This window comes from Phocoena sinus, chromosome 2, assembly GCF_008692025.1.
Source record: "Phocoena sinus isolate mPhoSin1 chromosome 2, mPhoSin1.pri, whole genome shotgun sequence".
NCBI lineage: Eukaryota > Metazoa > Chordata > Mammalia > Artiodactyla > Phocoenidae > Phocoena > Phocoena sinus.
Window position 1 is genome coordinate 153,907,506 of NC_045764.1, and position 20,836 is coordinate 153,928,341.

At 41.7% G+C, this 20,836-nt stretch overlaps 1 protein-coding gene across 11 annotated transcripts in view; it reads left to right on the top strand.

Moving 5' to 3' along the window:
- NRXN3 (neurexin 3) overlaps nucleotides 1–20,836 on the top strand; it is a 1,706,389-nt gene that overhangs the window by 569,825 nt on the left and 1,115,728 nt on the right. For all 11 annotated transcript variants that reach the window (XR_004348667.1, XR_004348670.1, XR_004348668.1 and 8 more), the window contains one exon: nucleotides 7,433–7,816. Coding sequence is in view for 7 of the 11 variants with exons in the window: in XM_032624307.1 (XP_032480198.1) it covers nucleotides 7,433–7,816 (384 nt within the window). In the remaining 4 variants the exon portion in view is untranslated. The remainder of the gene's footprint in view (nucleotides 1–7,432; nucleotides 7,817–20,836) is intronic.

Genomic DNA, 20,836 nt, shown 5'->3' on the forward strand with positions numbered 1-20,836 from the left:
ATGTGGAACAACTCCTACAGAACACCTACTGAATGCTGGTAGAAGACCTCAGACTTCCGAAAAGAAGGCAGAGCACCACCTAAACAAGCTCCAGAGATGGGTGCGAGCCGTGGCTATCAGCGCGAACACCAGAGACAGGCATGAAACGCTAACGCTGCTGCTGTAGCCATCAAGGAGCCTGTGTGCAAGCACAGGTCACTATCCACACCCCCCAGGAGGCTGTACAACATGCCACTGCCAGGGCCCTGTGATTCAGAGACAACTTCCCCGGGAGAACACACGGCACGCCTCAGGCTGTTGCAATGTCACACTGGCCTCTGCCACTGCAGGCTCGCCCCACATTCCAAGTATAACAACCGTACCCCTCCCTCCCCCGGGCCTGAGTGAGCCAGAGCCCCCTAATCAGCCTCTGCTTTAACCCCCTCCTGTCTGGGCATGAAGAGATGCCTGAGGGCGATCTACACGCAGAGGTGGGGCCACAACCAAAGCTGAACCCCAGGAGCTGTGCAAACAAAGAAGAGAAAGGGAAATTTCTCTGTGCAGCCTCAGGAGCAGCGGATTAAATCTCCACAATCAACTGGATGTACTCTGCATCTGTGGAATATCGGAATAGACAATGAATCATCCCAAAATTGAGGCGGTGGACTTTGGGAGCAGCTGTAGACTTGGGGTTTACTGTCTGTGACTGATTTGTTACTGATTTTTATGTTTATCTTAGTATAGTTTTTAATGCTTGTTATCATTGGTGGATATGTTTATTGGTTTGGTTGCTCTCTTCCTTTTTTCTTTCCTTTTATTCCCTTTGTTTTTATTATTACGTTTTTATTTTAATAATTTTTAAAAATGTATTATTGTTTTTTCTTTCTTTTCTTCTTCTCCCTTTTCTTCTGAGCCTTGTAGCTGACAGGGTCTTGGTGCTCCAGCCTGGTGTAAGGCCTGAGCCTCTGAGGTGGGAGGGTGAGTTCAGGACATTGGTCCACCAGAGACCTCCGGGCCCCATGTAATATCAATTGGCGAGAGCTCTCCCAGAGATCTCCGTCTCAACACTAAGACCCAGCTCGACTTGACTGCTAGTAAGCTCCAGTGCTGGACGCCCCATGCCAAACAACTAGCAAGACAGGAACACAACCCCACCCATTACAGACAGGCTGCCTAAAGGCATACTAAGTTCACAGGCACCCCAAAACATACCACCATATGTGGCCCTGTCCACCAGAAAGACAAGTTCCAGCCCCACCCCCAAGAAGCCTACATAAGCCACTGAACCAACCTCCCCCACTGGGGGCAGACACCAAAAACAACGGGAAGTACGAACCTGCAGCCTGTAAAAAAACAGACCCCCAAACACACTAATTTAAACAAGATGAGAAGACAGAGAAATATGCAGCAGATGAAGGAGCAAAGTAAAAACCCACCAGACCAAACAAATGAAGAGGAAATAGGCAGTCTACCTGAAAAAGAATTCAGAGTAATGATAGTAAAGATAATCCAAAATCTTGGAAATAGAATGGAGAAAATACAAGAAGTGTTTAACAAGAACCTAGAACTAAAGAGCAAACAAACAATGATGAACAACACAATAAATGAAATTTTAAAATCTCTAGAATGAATCAATAGCAGAATAACTGAGGCAGAAAATGGATAAGTGACCTGGAAGATAAAATAGTGGAAATAACTGCCACAGCAGAATAAAGAGAAAAGAATGAAAAGAATTGAGGACAGTCTCAGAGACCTCTGGGACAGCATTAAATGCACCAACACTCGAATTATAGGGGTCCCAGAAGAAGAATAGAAAAAGAAAGGGTCTGAGAAAATATTTGAAGAGATTATAGTTGAAAACTTCCCTAACATGGGAAAGGAAATAGTCTATCAAGTCCAGGAAGCACAGAGAGTCCCATACAGGATAAATCCAAGAAGAAACACGCCAAGACACATATTAATCAAACTATCAAAAATTAAATACAAACAAAAAATATTAAAAGCAGCAAGGGAAAAATAACATACAAGGGAATCCCCATAAGGTTAACAGCTGATCTTTCAGCAGAAAATCTGCAAGCCAGAAGGGAACGGCAGGACATATTTAAAGTGATGAAGGAGAAAAACCTACAACCAAGATTACTCTGCATAGCAAGGATCTCATTCAGATTCCACGGAGAAATGAAAACCTTTACAGACAAGCAAAAGCTAAGAAAATTCAGCACCACCAAACCAGCTTTACAACAAATGCTAAAGGAACTTCTCTAGGCAGGAAACACAAGAGAAGGAAAAGACCTACAATAACAAACCCAAAACGGTTAAGAAAATGCTAACAGGAACATACGTATCAATAATTACCTTAAATGTAAACGGATTAAATGCTCCAACCAAAAGACACAGACTGGCTGAATGGATACAAAAACAAGACCCGCATATATTCTGTCTACAAGAGATGCACTTCAGACCTAGGGACACATACAGACTGAAAGTGAGGGGATGGAAAAAGATATTCCATGCAAATGGAAATCAAAAGAAAGCTGGAGTAGCAATTCTCATATCAGACAAAATAGACTTTAAAATAAAGACTATTACATGAGACAAAGAAGGACGCTCCATAATGATTAAGGGATCAATTCAAGAAGAAGATATAGCAGTTGTAAATATTTATGCATCCAGCATAGGAGCACCTCACTACACAAGGCAAATGCTAAGAGCCATAAAAGGGGAAATCGACAGTAACACAATCATAGTAGGGGACTTTAACACCCCAGTTTCACCAATGGGCAGAACATCCAAAATGAAAATAAATAGGGAAACACAAGCTTTAAAGTACACATTAAACAAGATGGACTTAATTGATATTCATAGGACAGTCCTTCCAAAAACAACAGAATACATTTTCTTCTAAAGTGCTCATGGAACATTCTCCAGGTTAGATCATATCTTGGGTCACAAATCAAGCATTGGTAGATTTAAGAAAATTGAAATCATATCAAGTATCTTTTCTGAGCATAACGCTGTAAGACTAGATATCAATTACAGGAGAAAAAACTGTAAAAAATAAAAACACATGGAGGCTAAGCAATACACTACTAAATAACCAATAGATAACTGAAGAAATCAAAGAGGAAATCAAAAAATACATAGAAACAAATGACAATGAAAACATGGCAACCCAAAACCTATGGGATGCAGCAAAAGCAGTTCTAAGAGGGAAGTTTATAGCAATGCAATCCTACCTCAAGAAACAAGAAACATCTTAAATAAACAACCTAACCTTACTCCTAAAACAATTAGAGAAAGAAGAACAAAAAAACCCTAAAGTTAGCAGAAGGAAAGAAACCATAGAGATCAGAGCAGAAATAAATGAAAAAAAATGAAGGAAACAATAGCAAAGATCAATAAAACTAAAAGCTGGTTCTTTGAGAAGATAAACAAAATTGATAAACCATTAGCCAGAGTTATAAAGAAAAAAATGGAGAAGACTCAAATCAATAGAATTAGAAATGAAAAAGGAGAAGTAAAAACTGACACTGCAGAAATACAAAGCATCATGAGAGATTACTATAAGCAAATAGATGCCAATAAAATGGACAACCTGGAAGAAATGGACAAATTCTTAGAAAAGCACAGCCTTCTGCGACTGAACCAGGAAAAAATAGAATATATAAACAGACCAATCAAAAGCAGTGAAATTGAAATTGTGATTTAAAATCTTCCAACAGGGCTTCCCTGGTGGCCCAATGGTTGAGAGTCTGCCTGCTGATGCAGGGGATGCGGGTTCGTGCCCCGGTCCAGGAGGATCCCACGTGCCACGGAGCTGCTGGGCCCGTGAGCCATGGCCGCTGAGCCTGCACGTCCGGAACCTGTGCTCCACAAGGGGAGAGGCCACAACAGTGAGAGGCCCATGTACCAGAAAAAAAAAAAAAAAATCTTCCAACAAACGAAAACCCAGGACCAGATGGCTTCACAGGCGAATTCTATCAAACATTTAGAGAAGAGCTAACAGCTATCCTTCTCAAACTCTTCCAAAATATAGCACAGGGAGGAACACTCCCAACTCATTCCATGAGGCCACCATCACCCTGATACCAAAACCAGACAAAGATGTCACAAGGAAAGAAAACTACAGGCCACTATCACTGATGAACATAGATGCAAAAATTGTCAACAAAATACTAGCAGACAGAATCCAACAGCACATTAAAAGGTTCATACACCATGATCAAGTGGGTTTTATCCCAAGAATGCAAGGATTCTTCAATATACGCAAATCAATCTCATTATCAAACTGAAGGATAAAAACCATATGATAATCTCAGTAGATGCAGAAAAATCTTTCGACAAAATTCAACAGCCATTTATGATCAAAACTCTCAGAACGCAGGCATAGAGGGAACCTACCTCAACATAATAAAGACCATATATGACAGACCCACAGCCAATATCGTTCTCAATGGTAAAAAACTGAAACCGTTTCCTCTAAGATCAGGAACAAGACAAGGTCACCCACTCTCACCACTATTATTCAACATATTTTTGGAAGTTTTAGCCACAGCAATCAGAGAAGAAAAAGAAATAAAAGGAATCAAAATGGGAAAAGAAGAAGTAAAACTGTCACTTTTTGCAGATGACATGATACTGTATACATAGAGAATCCTAAAGATGCCACCAGAAAACTACTAGAGGTAATCAATGAATTTGGTAAAGTAGCAGGATACAAAATTAATGCACAGAAATCTCTTGCATTCCTATACACTAATGATGAAAAATCTGAAAGAGAAATTAAAGAAACACTCCCATTTACCACTGCAACAACAACAACAAAAATACCTAGGAATAAACCTACCTAAGGAGACAAAAGACCTGTACTCAGAAGACTATAAGACACTGTGAAAGAAATTAAAGATGATACAAACAGATGGAGAGATATGCTATGTTCTTGGATTGGAAGAATCAACATTGTGAAAATGACTATACTACCCAAAGCAATGTACAGTTTCAATGCAATCCCTATCAGACCACCAATGGCATTTTTCACAGAACTAAAACAAAAAATCTCACAATTTGTAAGGAAACACAAAAGACCCTGAATAGCCAAAGTGATCTTGAGAAAGAAAAACAGAGCTGGAGGAATCAGACTCCCTGACTTCAGACTAAACTACAAAGCTATAGTAATCAAGGCAGTTCAGTACTGGCACAAAAATAGAAATACAGATCAATGTAACCGGATAGAAAGCCCAGAGATAAACCCATGCAACTGTGGTCACCTTATCTTTGTTAGAGGTGGCAAGAATATACAGTGGAGAAAAGACAACCTCTTCAATAAGTGGTGCTTAGAAAACTGCACAGATACATGTAAAAGAATGAAATTAGAATACTCTCTAACACCATATACAAAAATAAACTCAAAATGGATTAAAGACCTAAATGTAAGGCCAGAAACTATCAAACTCTTAGAGGAAAACATAGGCAGAACACTCTTTGATATAAATCACAGCAAGATCCTTTATGACCCACTTCCTAGAGAAATGGAAATAAAAAGAAAAATAAACAAATGGGACCTAATGAAACTTAAAAGCTCTTGCACAGCAAAGGAAATCATAAACAAGACGAAAGGACAGACCTCAGAATGGGAGAAAATATTTGCAAATGAAGCAACTGACAAAGGATTAATCTCCAAAATTTATAAGCAGCTCATGGAGCTCAATATCAAAAAAACAAACAACCCAATCCCACAATGGGCAGAAGATCTAAATAGACATTTCTCCAAAGAAGATATACAGATTGCCAACAAACAAATGAAAGGATGCTCGACATCACTAATCATTAGAGAAATGCAAATCAGAACTATAGTGAGGTATCACCTCACACCGGTCAGAATGGCCATCATCAAAAAAATCTACAAACGATAAATGCTGGAGAGGGTATGGAGAAAAGGGAACCGTCTTGCACTGTTGATGGGAATGTAAATTGATACAGCCACTATGGAGAACAGTATGGAGGTTCCTTAAAAAACTACAAATAGAACTACCATAAGACCCAGCAAACCCACTGTTGGGCATATACCCTGAGAAAACCATAATTCAAAACGAGTCATGTACCACAATGTTCATTGCAGCACTGTTTACAATAGCCAGGACATGGAAGCAACCTAAATGTCCTTTGACAGATGAATGGGTAAAAAAGATGTGAGCCATATACACAATGGAATATTACTCAGCCATAAAAAGTAGTAAAATTGAGTTATTTGTAGTGAGGTTGATGGAGCTAGAGTCTGTCATACAGAGAGAAGTAAGTCAGAAAGAGAAAAGCAAATACTGTATGCTAACACATATATATGGAATCTAAAAAAGAAATGGTTCTGAAGAACCTAGGGGCAGGACAGGAATAAAGACGCAGACGTAGAGGATGGACTTGAGGACACGGGGAGGGGGAAGGGTAAGCTGGGATGAAATGAGAGATTAGCACTGACATATATACACTACCAAATGTAAAATAGATAGCTAGTGGGAAGCAGCTGCATAGCACAGGGAGATCCGCTTTGGACTTTGTGACCACTTAGAGGGATGGGATAGGGAAGATGGGAGGGGACATGGGGATATATGTATACATATAGCTGATTCACTTTGTTGTACAGCAGAAACTAACACAACATTGTAAAGCAATTATACTCCAATAAAGGTGTTACAAACATTATAAAAAAAACTAAAATATTTGATTTGTAGTCAAGAAAAAAAGAAAGAAAGAAAGAAAGAAACACGTTCCAGTTAAAATTTATCAAAGGCAATGAATGTCGAAAATATGCCCTGGCAGGGCTGGTAGCTAAGGCCAGTACAGAGGGTATCAGCTCATGGAGAGAGAAAGAGAAGAGCAGTTTCCATCCTTCTGGTGATGGTGAGCCAGTGATGAAGACTCAGGCAGGACCTACAGCCTCTGTCCCAGGTACAGAGTAAGAAGCACCTTACATATATGAGCTCATTTACTTATCACACCAACCTGTGAGGTTGGGACAGTTCTTTTCCCATTTTACAGATGAGGAAATTGAGGACCAGGAAAGAGAAGTCACTTCTTCAAGGTTATCCAGCTATTACGTGGCGGGGCTGGAATTTAAACACAGGCACGGTCTGTGCTGCTGTCAACCTGTGTGATGTGCAACCTCTCAGCCAAGACTTTTAGGTAGAAAAAAAGATAATCATACTAGGTGCTAGGCCACTGAGATTCCTCTGGGCCAGGCTGTCTTAGCTGGCAGGGATTGGAGCCACATGGCCTACATTGTCCTTTTTACCATTTTGCGGCATTTCGTTGCCTTGCTTACATTGTTCCATCCTGGCCAGGCAACAGTGGTCTCCCATCTCACCTGCTAGGCTCCTTTCGTTTGGTTCATCAACTGGCAGCCTCACCTGCGATGCCAAGAGGGCTGTTAGCTCACTTTTTTTCTGTCCTTCCATCCCAGGTACCATATCAGTGAACAGCAGGCGCACGCCGTTCACCGCTAGTGGGGAGAGCGAGATCCTGGACCTGGAGGGGGACATGTACCTGGGCGGGCTGCCGGAGCACCGTGCTGGCCTCATTCTGCCCACTGAGCTCTGGACTGCCATGCTCAACTATGGCTACGTGGGCTGCATCCGTGACCTGTTCATTGACGGGCGCAGCAAGAACATCCGGCAGCTGGCGGAGATGCAGAACGCTGCGGGCGTCAAGTCCTCCTGTTCACGGATGAGCGCTAAGCAGTGTGACAGCTACCCCTGCAAGAACAACGCCGTGTGCAAAGATGGCTGGAACCGCTTCATCTGCGACTGCACGGGCACCGGCTACTGGGGCCGAACCTGCGAGAGGGGTGAGTAGGCCCTCGTGGTGGCACACTGCGTCTGAGTGGGGGTGATGTGCTGTAGCTGTGTCCCTGGATACACCTGCCTGTGCTTCCTTTGCTACTACAGGCTCTCCCTTTGGACCTCCCTGTGCTTGCGTTCTTCTGGAGAAGAATTTTCTAGGGTTCACTGCTTTCCAGATCATACCCTTTCTAGTTCTGGATGCTTGGATTTGTTTGGCTAGGGTTGGGTTGCAGAGAGGGAAACTTTAGAGTAAATATTACCATGATCATGCTACTTTCTTGATTAAGTGTTAGACATCTATTTGAGAAGGTGAATTCTTTTGGGATTCTGGGTGGGCTCACCAACTGGCTGTTTCCTTTGTTCATTTAACTCATGCTTTTTTTTTTTTTTTTTTGCGTTACGCGGGCCTCTCACTGTTGTGACCTCTCCCGTTGCGGTGCACAGGCTCCGGACGCGCAGGCTCGGCGGCCATGGCTCACGGGCCCAGCCGCTCCGCGGCATGTGGGACCTTCCGGGACCAGGGCACGAACCCGCGTCCCCTACATCAGCAGGTGGACTCTCAACCACTGCGCCACCAGGGAAGCCCTGACTCATGCTTTTTGATCCTTTCTTTGTGCTAGCTCTTAGATAAGGCTTTAGAAATACACTATTGAACAAAATAGCCCCAGCCCTGTTCTGTGGAGCTTGCTGCCTAGTGGAATACTTAGCTATTAAATAATCACAGACATGTTGAGTTTTATAAGAAGCAGTGTTATGTGTTGGTTAAGAACATGAATTCTGGGGCCAGACTCGGTGAGAGATGTGGCCCTCATGGAGTGATACAAACTTTCTCAAGATAATATCTTTGAGACTTGATTTCCTCATTTGCAAAATGGAGATAATTAGGTACCTACCTCACAGGATATTAATGAGGATTAAGTGAGTCAGTATGTTCCTGGACTATGGAAAGCATTTAGTAAATGTTAGTGATTGTTATAGTCATAATTATTGTCATCAACATCATTAAAGGAAAGGCACAGAGAAGTTTGGGAGGTCTTTGCAAGGGGATCCAACATACTGTAGAGGTTCATAGAAAGCTTCTTCAAGAAAGAAATATATAGATTGAGACTTGAAATATAAATAAGAGTTAGCTTGGCAACGAGGTGGGAGGAAGCCGGGCGTCTTTTTACATGAGGGCAACGTGTGCCAAGAGGTAAGAGACCATGGCACACCGGGACTTCCCTGGCGATCCAGTGGTTGCGACTTCGCCTTCCAATGCAGGGGATGCGGGTTCGATCCCTGGTCGGGGAGCTAAGATCCCACATGCCTCGCAGCCAAAAAACCAAAACATAAGCAACAGAAGCAGTATTGTAACAAATTCAATAGAGACTTTAAAAATGGTCCACATCAAGGAAAAAAAAACTTAAAAAAAAATCTCCTCTAAAAAAATATCAAAAGAGACCATGGCACAGTTGAGGAACCAAACAAAGTCCATAACAGAATGGAGTGTGTAGTGAGGTGGGGGGAAGGGTGTGAGAGGTAGCTGAAGAGTTGGGGGACAAAGAGAGGGGGCTGACCATTTACAACAGGCCAGGATGCTGGGGGAAGCCCCTTCCTCTCTACCGCTTTAGGATCTTACAGTTGCACTGAATTTACAGTTTGGGTAAAGGGCAGAGATAAAGGTAAGCAAAGAGACAACATCTAGACAAGGAGATCCTAGTCTATAAGCCACATCCAGATTGCAGCTTGGTTAATTGTTTTATATGCCAACCACACAGAATCTGGCTGGCTGTCCATGAGTTGTCAGTCTCTATTTTGTATGAAAGTATAATTTACATAGTTATCAAGTTTTGCTGAGGGCATAGTTCTAGGGCTTTGAGGATACTGTGTGTGTAGTAGAGATAGTTTCTGTCTACAGAAGCTTATCATTTCTTTAGCTGAGGAGTTGACACATCGATATAAGAAGCAGTAATAAAATGATACAAGGCAGCAGCATGGGCTGGACCACTAGGGGGACCTGGAAATTTAGTGAAGACTTTCCTGAGGAGAGGGACATGCAGGGTCACACCCTTAAAGACTACCAGTGGCCAGAATTGTCCAGGTACCAGAAGTCTGGTGATAAGGAGGGATCCTGGAACATGCTTGGATAACCAGTCAAGAATTTTCAAGGAGTCATTTTTGTGAGGTCAACCATATTGCTAGTTAAAGTGTATTTCAAGAGAACTGCAAACCTTCCCTACAGCTGGACCAAAAGGAGGACACAGGATATTGGAGTAAAGGAAAAGGAGCTTTTTTGGGGGCCCATAGAAGTGAAATTCAGATTCACTGAATTTTCAAAGCAGCCACCCCAGAACATGAACTAAGATGGGGAGGCGGCCATCCGGCACAGAAGTGGGTCTCATTTGGCTGCCCAGTCTGTCAAGCTCCTGAACTCCTTCCAAATCTCTTTTTAGGGTAGACTATCCTGGTTGCTGGTTTGGGGAGATAGAAAAGTCATTTGACCTCTGGGATGCATGAGACCATTTTCATATAAGCCAGGAAATTGTGGATCATCCACTGTCTAGGAAGGTAGTGTAAGAACCAAAGGTCCCTTCAGACATCTCACTTCTTTCTCCTGGGTATCTTTCCAACTCAAGGGCCTGCAGCAGGGACTGGAGACCGCTGAGCAAGGTGTCCCTGAGATCAGCTGTTCCAAGGGCAAATCAATGGGAGTTGGTCCAAGATTTGCCAAGTACAGTGAAAGTCACTGCACCTTTTCCGTTGTCACTTGCTGACTAGTCATTAAAAGGCAGCTGATTGGGGATATATGAGGGACAATTATTCCTGGTACAGTGCAGCCAAGAATCATCCATTGTGGCCAAATGAGAAGGAGGCTGGCAAATTTAAGACATTTAGTCTACATGTCGCTCAAATCCCAGATGGTTCAACTGATTGTTTTGTTCCCCCGCTAATTGTTTTCTGGCCCTGTATTGTTCCTGACACCATGTTCAGAATGGATCAGTGGAGTGTAAAAATGATAGGACTCTACTTTGCTGGCAAAGAAAACTGTTTCCCTATGACACTGTTTTTCTTTATTGAAACTGATTCATCAGTGGAGATGGTTTTGACTTTTGTTCATTTTTCATACATGCAGCAGACATTTATTGAAACCCTAATTTGTTCCAGGCACTGTATTAGATGCTGGCAATGCAAAAAAAAAACCCCAAAAAACCGACACAGCTTCTGGTTTTGATCAAGGGGTGTATAGTCCTACTGGACAAGGAAAGGTGGGAACTGTGCTAATGCTTGGTAGATGTCATGCCTGATCTTTTAGGGGAATAGCAGGGCAGACAGGTGGGAGAGGCCATGCCTACATGGGTGAGTGATGGTTGGGAAAAGGGGACCTGAGGTTGCTTAGATTTTCTTGTCTGCTATTAATAATAAAACTATGGCCTCTCTTTACCTCTGACCCTCAGTATCCATTATAGGCACTTCTGAAGAGTGGTAAAGGAAGAGCATTAACATTCTTTATGCAAGAGCGTGACCCCCTTTGTCAAGGAATGCTGCCCCACGCACCATAACACCATCAACAAGTTCACTCAATTTACCATTCTCTCATTTTTTTCTATAAGCATTAACCCTAAGCCTAGAATTGATCATTTGTACCAAATGTGATAAGACTAAGACAGTTCCTAAGGCAGTGTGTCCCATCTAACCCCAACTGTGTCCTGTACTTGGGCTTCATAGTAGTATATCCATCCCTTGGTATCACTAACCCCACAACAGGAATGGTAGTGTTTGAAAGAGGCACTTGTGTCTATAAAATGGAGAAAGCATAGGTGGGTTGCTGAAAACTGGTATTCAGAGACAAAGCAGAGTCAGGGATGGCTCAGGTCAGACACTGGATCAAAATAGCCCAAGAACCCAAGGAAAGTGGGCAAGCACGTCAGTCTAAGGTACAGTTCCCAGGTTAAAGGTGTCAGCCAAAGACAAGGGAATTAGGCAAGGGAACTACGAATTATATGAGTACATCAGACTAAGGTTAATTTGCATGAGTGTCTTTCTCTGACAGTAAAAAATGGGTGTCTCTTGCTTATACCCTCACAAGAGTGCTTCTACTGCCTGTGAAGATGAGCAGCTCTAAATTTTGACATATAACAGTTGGCTTGATGTTGTATTTAGACGTTTTTTTCACCATGATCTGATACTGTTCTAAGGAGATGTAGATAGATCCACCCATTCCAGTTGTTCAACTGTAGCTGTTCCGGTTGGTTATTTGTTAATCATATTGATGTGGGAGACATCTCCATGACCTAAAAAGCTAAGGTCTGCTTAGCTACTTCATGCCAATTTGTTTGGTTGAAATGCTTTACTCTGCTGGAAGATTGCCCGCCATTTTTAAAATCCTATTGTGTAGAGGAAACATTCTGTCTTATCTAAGATGATATTATCAGTTGACTTGGGACAACAGAGGCATCTTCTCCTTGTCAGTGTAGCCAAACTGCTTAGTTCAATTAGTGGGGACCAAGTGTCAATAGGCAAGGCTATGGATTTAATTTATTTGTGGACTATCGAAATTCAATTTGAGGCCACTGCAGATTCTACCCCCTTCCCTAGATGGCTTTTCCTGAATGTATGCCATCATTTGTTTAGCAAGAAATAAAATAGGACTCAGCACAGGTTCATCCCTATGACAAAAATAACCTACACTATAGCACTTAGAGTCAGATGGCCTAGTGGTTAATGGCATGAATTTTAGTCAGATGGACCTTGGTTCCTGAGTTGGTTCTGTCAGTAGCTAGGTAATATACAACACAATTTTTATTTTGTCCAAGTCTCAGTTTCCTTATCTGTAAAATGGGAACACTGATACTTACTAGGTAAGGTTCTCTTGGTTGCAAGTTACAGAATTGACAATGGCTAACAGAGTAAAGGAAGAAGACATATTGCATGATTACCTAGAGAGTTATTGATCAAATGACGATCTCACCAATTACATCTTGAAAGGGGAAGCAGAACAGCTCTGGGGATCCCAAGGCACTGTGATTGAAGTGATGCATCTCTCTTGTCCTATGGGTTCTGGAGTTTTCCATTCACAGTTTACATTTTCCAGAAAGAGAGCCCGATTGGCCCAGTTTAGTTCATCTGTCTGTTCTTCTACAGTCAGCTCTGTCCAGGTGGGCAGTCACCTAGAATAGATATGAAGGATCACCTAATATGTAAATATATAATCTTACTGAACCATTTTCGTAGTGTTCCTTCATGGTGAAGCTTGGGGTGCCCTGATCCATAAGGCCATGTCCTGTTATAGGTGCCCAGCCACATGGACTACTTCTGTGTGATAAACAAAAATATTTCCTGGGGTCATGGATATTGGATGCCTTTGAGAATATTAAATTGTAGAACTAAGAAAATGTGATAGGGAGGGTAAATCTGCTCTTCTCACTGGTCCCCGGGATTCCATTTATCTGACATAAACACCAGCTGAAAACCAAGAATGCAGATATTATGAGTTCTCTCAAATGAACCTGTTCCAGCAGGAAAGGCTTGCAGGCAGCAGCTGCTCGGGGACTTTGCTTTCAACCAGTCCCTCTGATGGCTGCTGTGTGCTCCTGGGGCAGCAGTACATCCTGCTGGGGAGGGTGAGACACTGACTTTAGAGGAGGCTAGAGTGTGTCATTTGGATGCCACATGGAAATCAAGACATCAGGACATAGCAGGCCTGGCAGATTCAGTTGATGTTACCTGTACCTAATCCTTATTTCAGCAAGGGAGCAATTTGAAGCCCTGAAAAGTTAATCTCACTTTAACTTGGAGCAGCTGTAGAATGGTTAAAATTCATGGATCCTGACTCCTAATCCACTGTACTTTCCATTACATTGAGTAGCCTTTCCTCCTCTTATATATGAAAGGGGTTGGATTATAAGGTCATTGAAGGAAAAACAGTGCATTAGGTATTTTTGTTTTCCCACAGTCTCCAGCACTGTGCTATACACGTACTACGAGGTTATTAAATGTTGGAGGAAGGGTCCCAGTCCTCTGTCCTGGGTCTCCTCCTGGTCTGCACATTGCCCTTTGTGCCCTCATCCACTGCCATGGTGTCAAAGGTTATCTGTATGTCAGTGATTCCCAAATCAGTCTCTCTAGCCTTGAACTCTCTCTGGAACCCCAGATTTCTATATCCAGTTGTCTCCTTGACATCTTCATTTGGATATCTGATAGATATCTTAATCATAACATTGAAAAATAGAAATCTTCAGTGCCTCCTCCCTGCCTTAGACTTTTTTTTCTTTTCTTTTTTTTTTTTTTACTTTTAGTTTTTCCCATCTCAGTAAATGGCATCACCATTGTCCTTGGCATTTTCCTCGATTTTTCTTCTCCCGTCTCATTTAGTCTTTCTCAGCAAGTTCCTGTCGTCTCCTCATCTAAACCCATCCTGCATCTGTCCACTTCTCTCCCTCTCCACTACTATCATCCTAGGTCAACCTATATCGATCTCTTCTTTGGAAAACTAGGTAGCATGTCATATGTTATGAAAAGCTCAAATTTATTTTGCGCCTTCCTCAGAGTATTGAAGTGAGATTATTAAAATGTTTAAATATTCAACACATTCTTAAGTAGCTTTAGTTTCAGTGGCTTTTGGTCCCTCAAACTGCAGGGAATGAAGCTATGATACTTCTTTGGAATTAACTTCAACATTCACATTTCCATTCCTTTTCTCTGTACCAAGCTTGGTGAGCTCAGTTGTGAGGATACAAATTTGTAGAAGCCATAGTTTCAATTCTTGAGCTCACAGTCTAATAATCTGCAAATTGTAATGCAATCTACCAAGGGCAATGATCCAGGAATATCATAGGAAAGAATGAGATAAAAATTAGAAAGCAAATTATGTCCAACATGATATACCACTTTATAACCAGTTCTGGATCTACTGGGGTCTGCTCAGACTGACTCACTGGTGTGGGAACAAAAGAAACCCTGGCTTCCAGGGTCAAATATAAAAATGGTTGTTGCTTTCCCTTGTTCCCGTGCCATTGAGGCTCTGCTCTTACTCCCCTAGGAACATCCAGGCCCTTTATTTAGATATGTGACCTTGAGATTCTTACTGGGATCCTCTGGCCTCTCTGTTCTGCAAAAACAAAATGAGGCAATTGGGTTTCATGCTCTCTCAGGGCCCATCCAGTTATAAAACTCTGTGATTCTCAAATGTCATCAGCTTGGCAGTGGCTTCCCTTATCCTGAGTAGAGGGGTAAAGGTGAGTGAGGGGCAGGGCAGGGATGCTAGTCCGTGTTCCTTGCAGTCTGCAGTACTGTCTGGGTTAGGAGGCTCAGTTTAGTCATATCAGCACTGCGATGAAGTTGTCACGTCTTTTGATTCATTCATCTAAAAATACGAATACCTTGATATACTGGGAATACTTCAGGTCCATGACTTAAACGTTTTAATTGCTAGATTAATGAGTAGAGCCTTGGATTTCTTAAGATCATTAAAAGACTGTCTCTTTTTCAGTCCATTGTTTACCCCCTTTCAAGGGTAAATACATGTATTAGAGAAAGAGGGCCCCCAAGAAATACATAATTCATCAACATCAATCAACATGTCCCCATTTTTTCTTATCCATTGGTGCTTTTTAAATTTTTATTTTATATTGGAGTATAGTTGATTAACAATGTTGTGTTAGTTTCAGGTGTACAGCAAAGTGATTCATGCAAAATGATACATACATGTATCCATTCTTTTTCAAATTCTTTTCCCATTTAGGTTATCACAGGATATTGAGCAGAGTTCCCTGTGCTATACAGTAGGTCCTTGTTGGTTATCTATTTTAAATATAGCAGTGTGTATATGTCATTCCCAAGCTCCCAATCTATCCCTCCCCTCCCACACTTCCCCCCTGGTAACCATAAGTTCCTTCTCTAAGTCTGTGAGTCTGTGTCTGTTTTGTAAATAAATTCATTTGTATCATTTTTTAAGATTTCGCATATAAGCAATATCATATGATATTTGTCTTCCTCTGTCTGACTTACTTTACTTAGTATGATAATCTCCAGGTCCATGTGTGTTGCTGCAAATGGCATTATTTCATTCTTTTTAATGGCTGAGTAATATTCCATTGTGTATATGTACCACATCTTTTTTTAAAAAGATTTTTATTGGAGTATAGTTGCTTTACAATGTTGTGTTAGTTTCTGCTGTACAGCAGAGTGAATCAGTTATATGTATACATGTATCTCCTCTTTTTTGGATTTTCTTCACATTTAGGTCACCACAGAGCATTGAGTAGAGTTCCCTGTGCTATACAGTAGGTTCTCATTAGTTATCTGTTTTATACACAGTAGTGTATATATGTCAATCCCAATCTCCCCATTCATCCCACCCTGCCATCTCCTTGGTGTCCATAAGTTTGTTCTCTACATCTTTGTCTCTATTTCTGCTTTGCGAATAAGTTCATCTGTACTATTTTTCTAGATTCCACATATAAATGATATTACATGATATTTGATTTTCTCTTTCTGACTTACTTCACTCTGTATGACAGTCTCTAGGTCTGTCCATGTCTCTGCAAATGGCACTATTTTTCATGTCTGAGTAATATTCCATTGTATATATGTACCTCATCTTCTTTATCCATTCCTCTGTTGATGGACATATAGGTTGCTTCCATGTTTTGGCTATTGTAAATAGTACTGCAATGAACATTAGGGTGCATGTCCCCTTTGAACCATGTTTATCTCCAAATATATGCCCAGGAATGGGATAGCTAGATCATATGGTAGCTTTGTTTTTAGTTTCTTAAGGAAGCTCTGTACTGTTCTCCATAGTGGCTGTACCAATTTATATTCCCACCAGCAGTGTAGGAGGGTTCCCTTTTCTCCACACCCTCTCCAGCATTTATTGTTTGTAGACTTTTGATGATGGCAGTTCTGACTGGTGTGAGGTGATACCTCATTGTAGTTTTGATTTGCACTTCTCTAATAATTAGTGATGTTGAGCATCTTTTCATGTGCCTCTTGGCCATCTGTATGTCTTCTTTGGAGAAATGTCAGTTTAGGTCTTCTGCCCATTTTTTAATTGTGTTAAGACACAGCTATATCCCTGGTGATGACCGTAGCATTGCTCAGATTCAGCCTCTGCTTGTTTCTCTTCCTGTTCTCCTTTCCACAAGCCCAGGATTGTATGATCCCAGGAAATTGTCCTATCATCCATGAACCCTTCCTAAGTGTTATTCTGCCAGGTTGGGGTCTGAGATACCCCTGATCACAGCTTCTCCTGATGGTCTAAAGAAGAGAGTAAGGGAGGAAGATTCTAGTCGTTTGAGAAGCTTGAAGCTCCAGGGGTCTCAGAAGGACAGGCTGGGGACTTTGGCGATCTTTGGAAAATCTACAGCTAGGCCTGTGTTTAGCCTGAGAATGTGAAGGTCAGCACTTTGAGGCAGCGCGTGACAGCTGCTTAGAACTGTGACACACCTGCTGTTGGCTGTGATTCTGTCAAATGCAGAGACATGGTGGCCGTTTATATTACTGCTTTGTACCTTTATTACTGCCTTTGCTAAAAGCTGCTTAACTGCCAGCAGACATCTGCCCATTATAGATGCAATAAACTGAGATGCTGCTAAATTATGAGAAACAAGTGCTTCAAAATGCAACACAAGGGGATTGTCATAGCATTTTTTAGCATCTCTGGCATCTTGGGTCTTTTCACAGATAGATGAATCCTTCCTTGCTCCAGTCTGGATTAAGAGGAAAGGAAAGTTAACTTTTTTGAGAGAAATTATATGCCTGCTTTGTATTCTTAATATACACTGGACCATTTAACCCTCACATCCATTCTGCAGCCTGTGTAATCTTAGTCTCATTTCCTAGATGAAGAAAATAAGGCCCCAAGTCATTCATTCCAAAGCACCTGATAAGTACTGTGTGCCAGCAGCCTCATTGATCCTTCGAAATACAAGAGAATTGATTGTGATGTTCCTCATAAACATATCAATATATTCTGATACCTGAGGAAAGGACATAAATGCGAGGAGAAATATCATGAACAGTGTCAGAGGTTGGGTGACACTAGAGCTGAGGCTTGGTGGAGTAGCAGGAATCTCCCAGGAAGACCAGGCAGGGAAAAGTATTTCAGGCAGAAGGAACAGATATGCAAAGATGACTTGTGTAAACGAAGTTTTCCTCATGGATGGTATCTAAGTCTTAAATTTGAGGGGATGTTTTAGGAGGTGTAGCTGAAGAAGTGGTAGGGCCGGTTGTGAGCCACCTTGTTTGTTCTCCCCAGAAGTTTGGACTTTACCAAACTCGTAAGGGGCCATGCCAGTTTTAGCAATGGGATAACAAAGTCAAATCCCTCTGGCAAGGGATGATTGGCATGTGGGAGACAATAGGCCAAGAGACCAGCGTGCGTTAGTTCAGTTTGCATTTATATTAATTCAGGGTGGGAAATAAGAGTCCTAACTGTGATAGGGAAAATGGAGGTCGAGTTCTGGGGACACATCCAATAGATATTTAAGGGGCAATGTTGATAGGATTTACTAACCAGTCGTACACAGCTAGAGAGTGGCCGAAACTGGATTAGAATAAGGACTTGGTCGTAGAAGCCCATTGTTTCTTCCCTGTGCTACTCAAGCATCTCAGATCAGTTGGAGAGTCTTGGGAGGAGTGGGGAAGAGTGAGGTAGCGAGTAAGGGGATATAGCTAGGAGTCGCCTATATATACTGGTCTCACTCTGAACATATGTGACTTATTCTCTCTCTGTGCCTCAGTTTCCATATTTACCACTGAGAATATCAACAGTGGCTGATTAATTGGCTTTTTGTGAGCCTCTTTATTATAGAGTCGAAGTGTATGTTGTGCTCACAGAGATCATAAGCCAGCATGTCCCTTTCTGAAGCTAGAATTCTGTAATTCAAGAATGAAAAAATTCTCAGACTGGTGTTTTTTTTATTCAGTTTTTTCTTGTGTTGTAGAAATGACCTAGATATGATTTCTGTGTTTAAGTATATGATATAGGCTAGAACTTAACAGGGGGAAGGAAGGTTGCACCAGAAGGGAACATACCAAAGCATGCTTTTCTCCATACTTCACATGGTTTGTATTTGGAATCAAGACATGACTACTGTAATCCCAGATTTTGAAGAATTATGCTAAAATGGTCTGTTGTTACTGTGATTATCTCAACCAAGCTTTGCATGTATTTGGTGGAAAAATGAATTGTTTCTCTTTCTCTTGTAGAAGTGGCCATATTTGAAATTAAGCTAAAAGATTCTTTCCTTATAGGTAGGAAAAATCGTATTTTTAATTTCTCTGTATTCTGGTCTCCCATTAGGACTTCACATCAATGACACCCAATACTGGGGATTGTGTACGTGTGAGTGATAGAGCACACGTGTAGTTTCCCTCTAGTTTCTGAGATGTTTTGCTGTTCTGTTTTTAATATAATCAGAGATTATTTAAGGAAGAGAAACGCAAACATGTAACAGTCATGAATAGAAGGGCCAAACTGAAACCTAGACCTGGATTGATCCAAAGAAAACCAGATGAGTGTGAAGCGCTGTAGAATTATTTATCTCGCCAGAGGCCCAGATACCATCTAGCACAACCACCCTACCTCCAGTTCTAGATCAGGAAGCTGAGGGCTCCAGGCAGGAAATAAGTTGCCCAAAGAATAGAATATAGTGTTTCTAGCCCCTCCTTTTGGTTCTCCTATCATTGGATTTTTCAAAGAAATCCGAAGATACTGCAGGAGCAGTATTTGTGCATATTTTATGAAGATGTATGTTTATGTCCCCATGGATTACTAAGCAGTACAATCATGCATTGTAACAGAGGTATTTGGTTAGTCTCCAGTCTTATTCTTATTGGTAAATTTATTTAGAATGTTGGCAATTGATATAGAGAAAAGAAATATGAAGGGAAAAGACATGTGTACATGTCTCTTATTTCATCAACGATACCACATTACCTCATATGACAAATAAATCCAGCCCAACAGAGAGAACTTTGGAGTGACAAGTGCATTTGGGACTTGGGGCCGGAAACTCTGGGTATACAGCTCTCAAAAGGCGCCCTTCTGTGGAATATTGGCCAGCTATGTCCCTGGCAAGGAAATGCAAGGTTTCTTGGAGATCACGTCATGCTTCTTAGCATGTTTAACCTTTACAGCAAGGCATTCTCATCAAAATGACAAACCCCCACAGAGCCTTCTGAGAGGTCAGTTAATCAGAAACCTTATGAAATCTGTGGGGTTAGCACGCTCCCCATCTTTTTTCCTCCAGGGAAAGAAAGCCTTGTGTCTTTCAGATTTCAGTCTTCTCTGCAAACCCCTTGTCTGGAGCTTCCTGCTGTGACCCACAGATATTTGAATATTGTTTTCCTGTGGTCTCCCAGGGCCACATACTGACACCAGCTGAGGCTAGTACATTTTTAATCTCCATCAGCGACATTGTAAGGAAAGATGACTGCTCTGATGTTTGCTTACTTGAATTCTCCCTACTTCAGAAGTCTTCAGACCCCCGGAAAGGATCTGAAGATAGTGGCTCACTCTTAATGTCACCACATATGGTGGCAGGCGGTTGCTGACAGGGACCTCAACTCCAGCTGGCTGTCTCTGCTCCCTTTGCCCCATTTCTCAGGCTGTAATGAAACTTATTTCACAAGCATCCCAGCTTCTCCAGATACTGTAAGATGGAGCCTCCTGTGGAAATCCATAAAGTCAGTCTATGTTGAGAGCAGAAGTAGAAAGAGAAAAGATTGATGAGTAAAAGTCAGGTAGCTGTACAGGTGATAAAAACATTGATTGGGATGAGGGTGGGGGTGACTCTATCAGAATTTAGATTCATATTTAGTTGGAAAAGACCTCTGAGGTTTTTGAGTCTGACCTAACATCTGATGCATGAACACCCTTGACAAAATCTCTGAAATGCTGTATGGACTCTATGGGAACATTTTCTGTTTCCATATGCTGTGCTAAATGCACAGTAGTGGGTAGCTTAATCATTGCGATAAGTGTGTAAGTAGGTGCTATTTCATTCTCAATTTACATCTGAGGAATGGAGGTCCCGGCTACG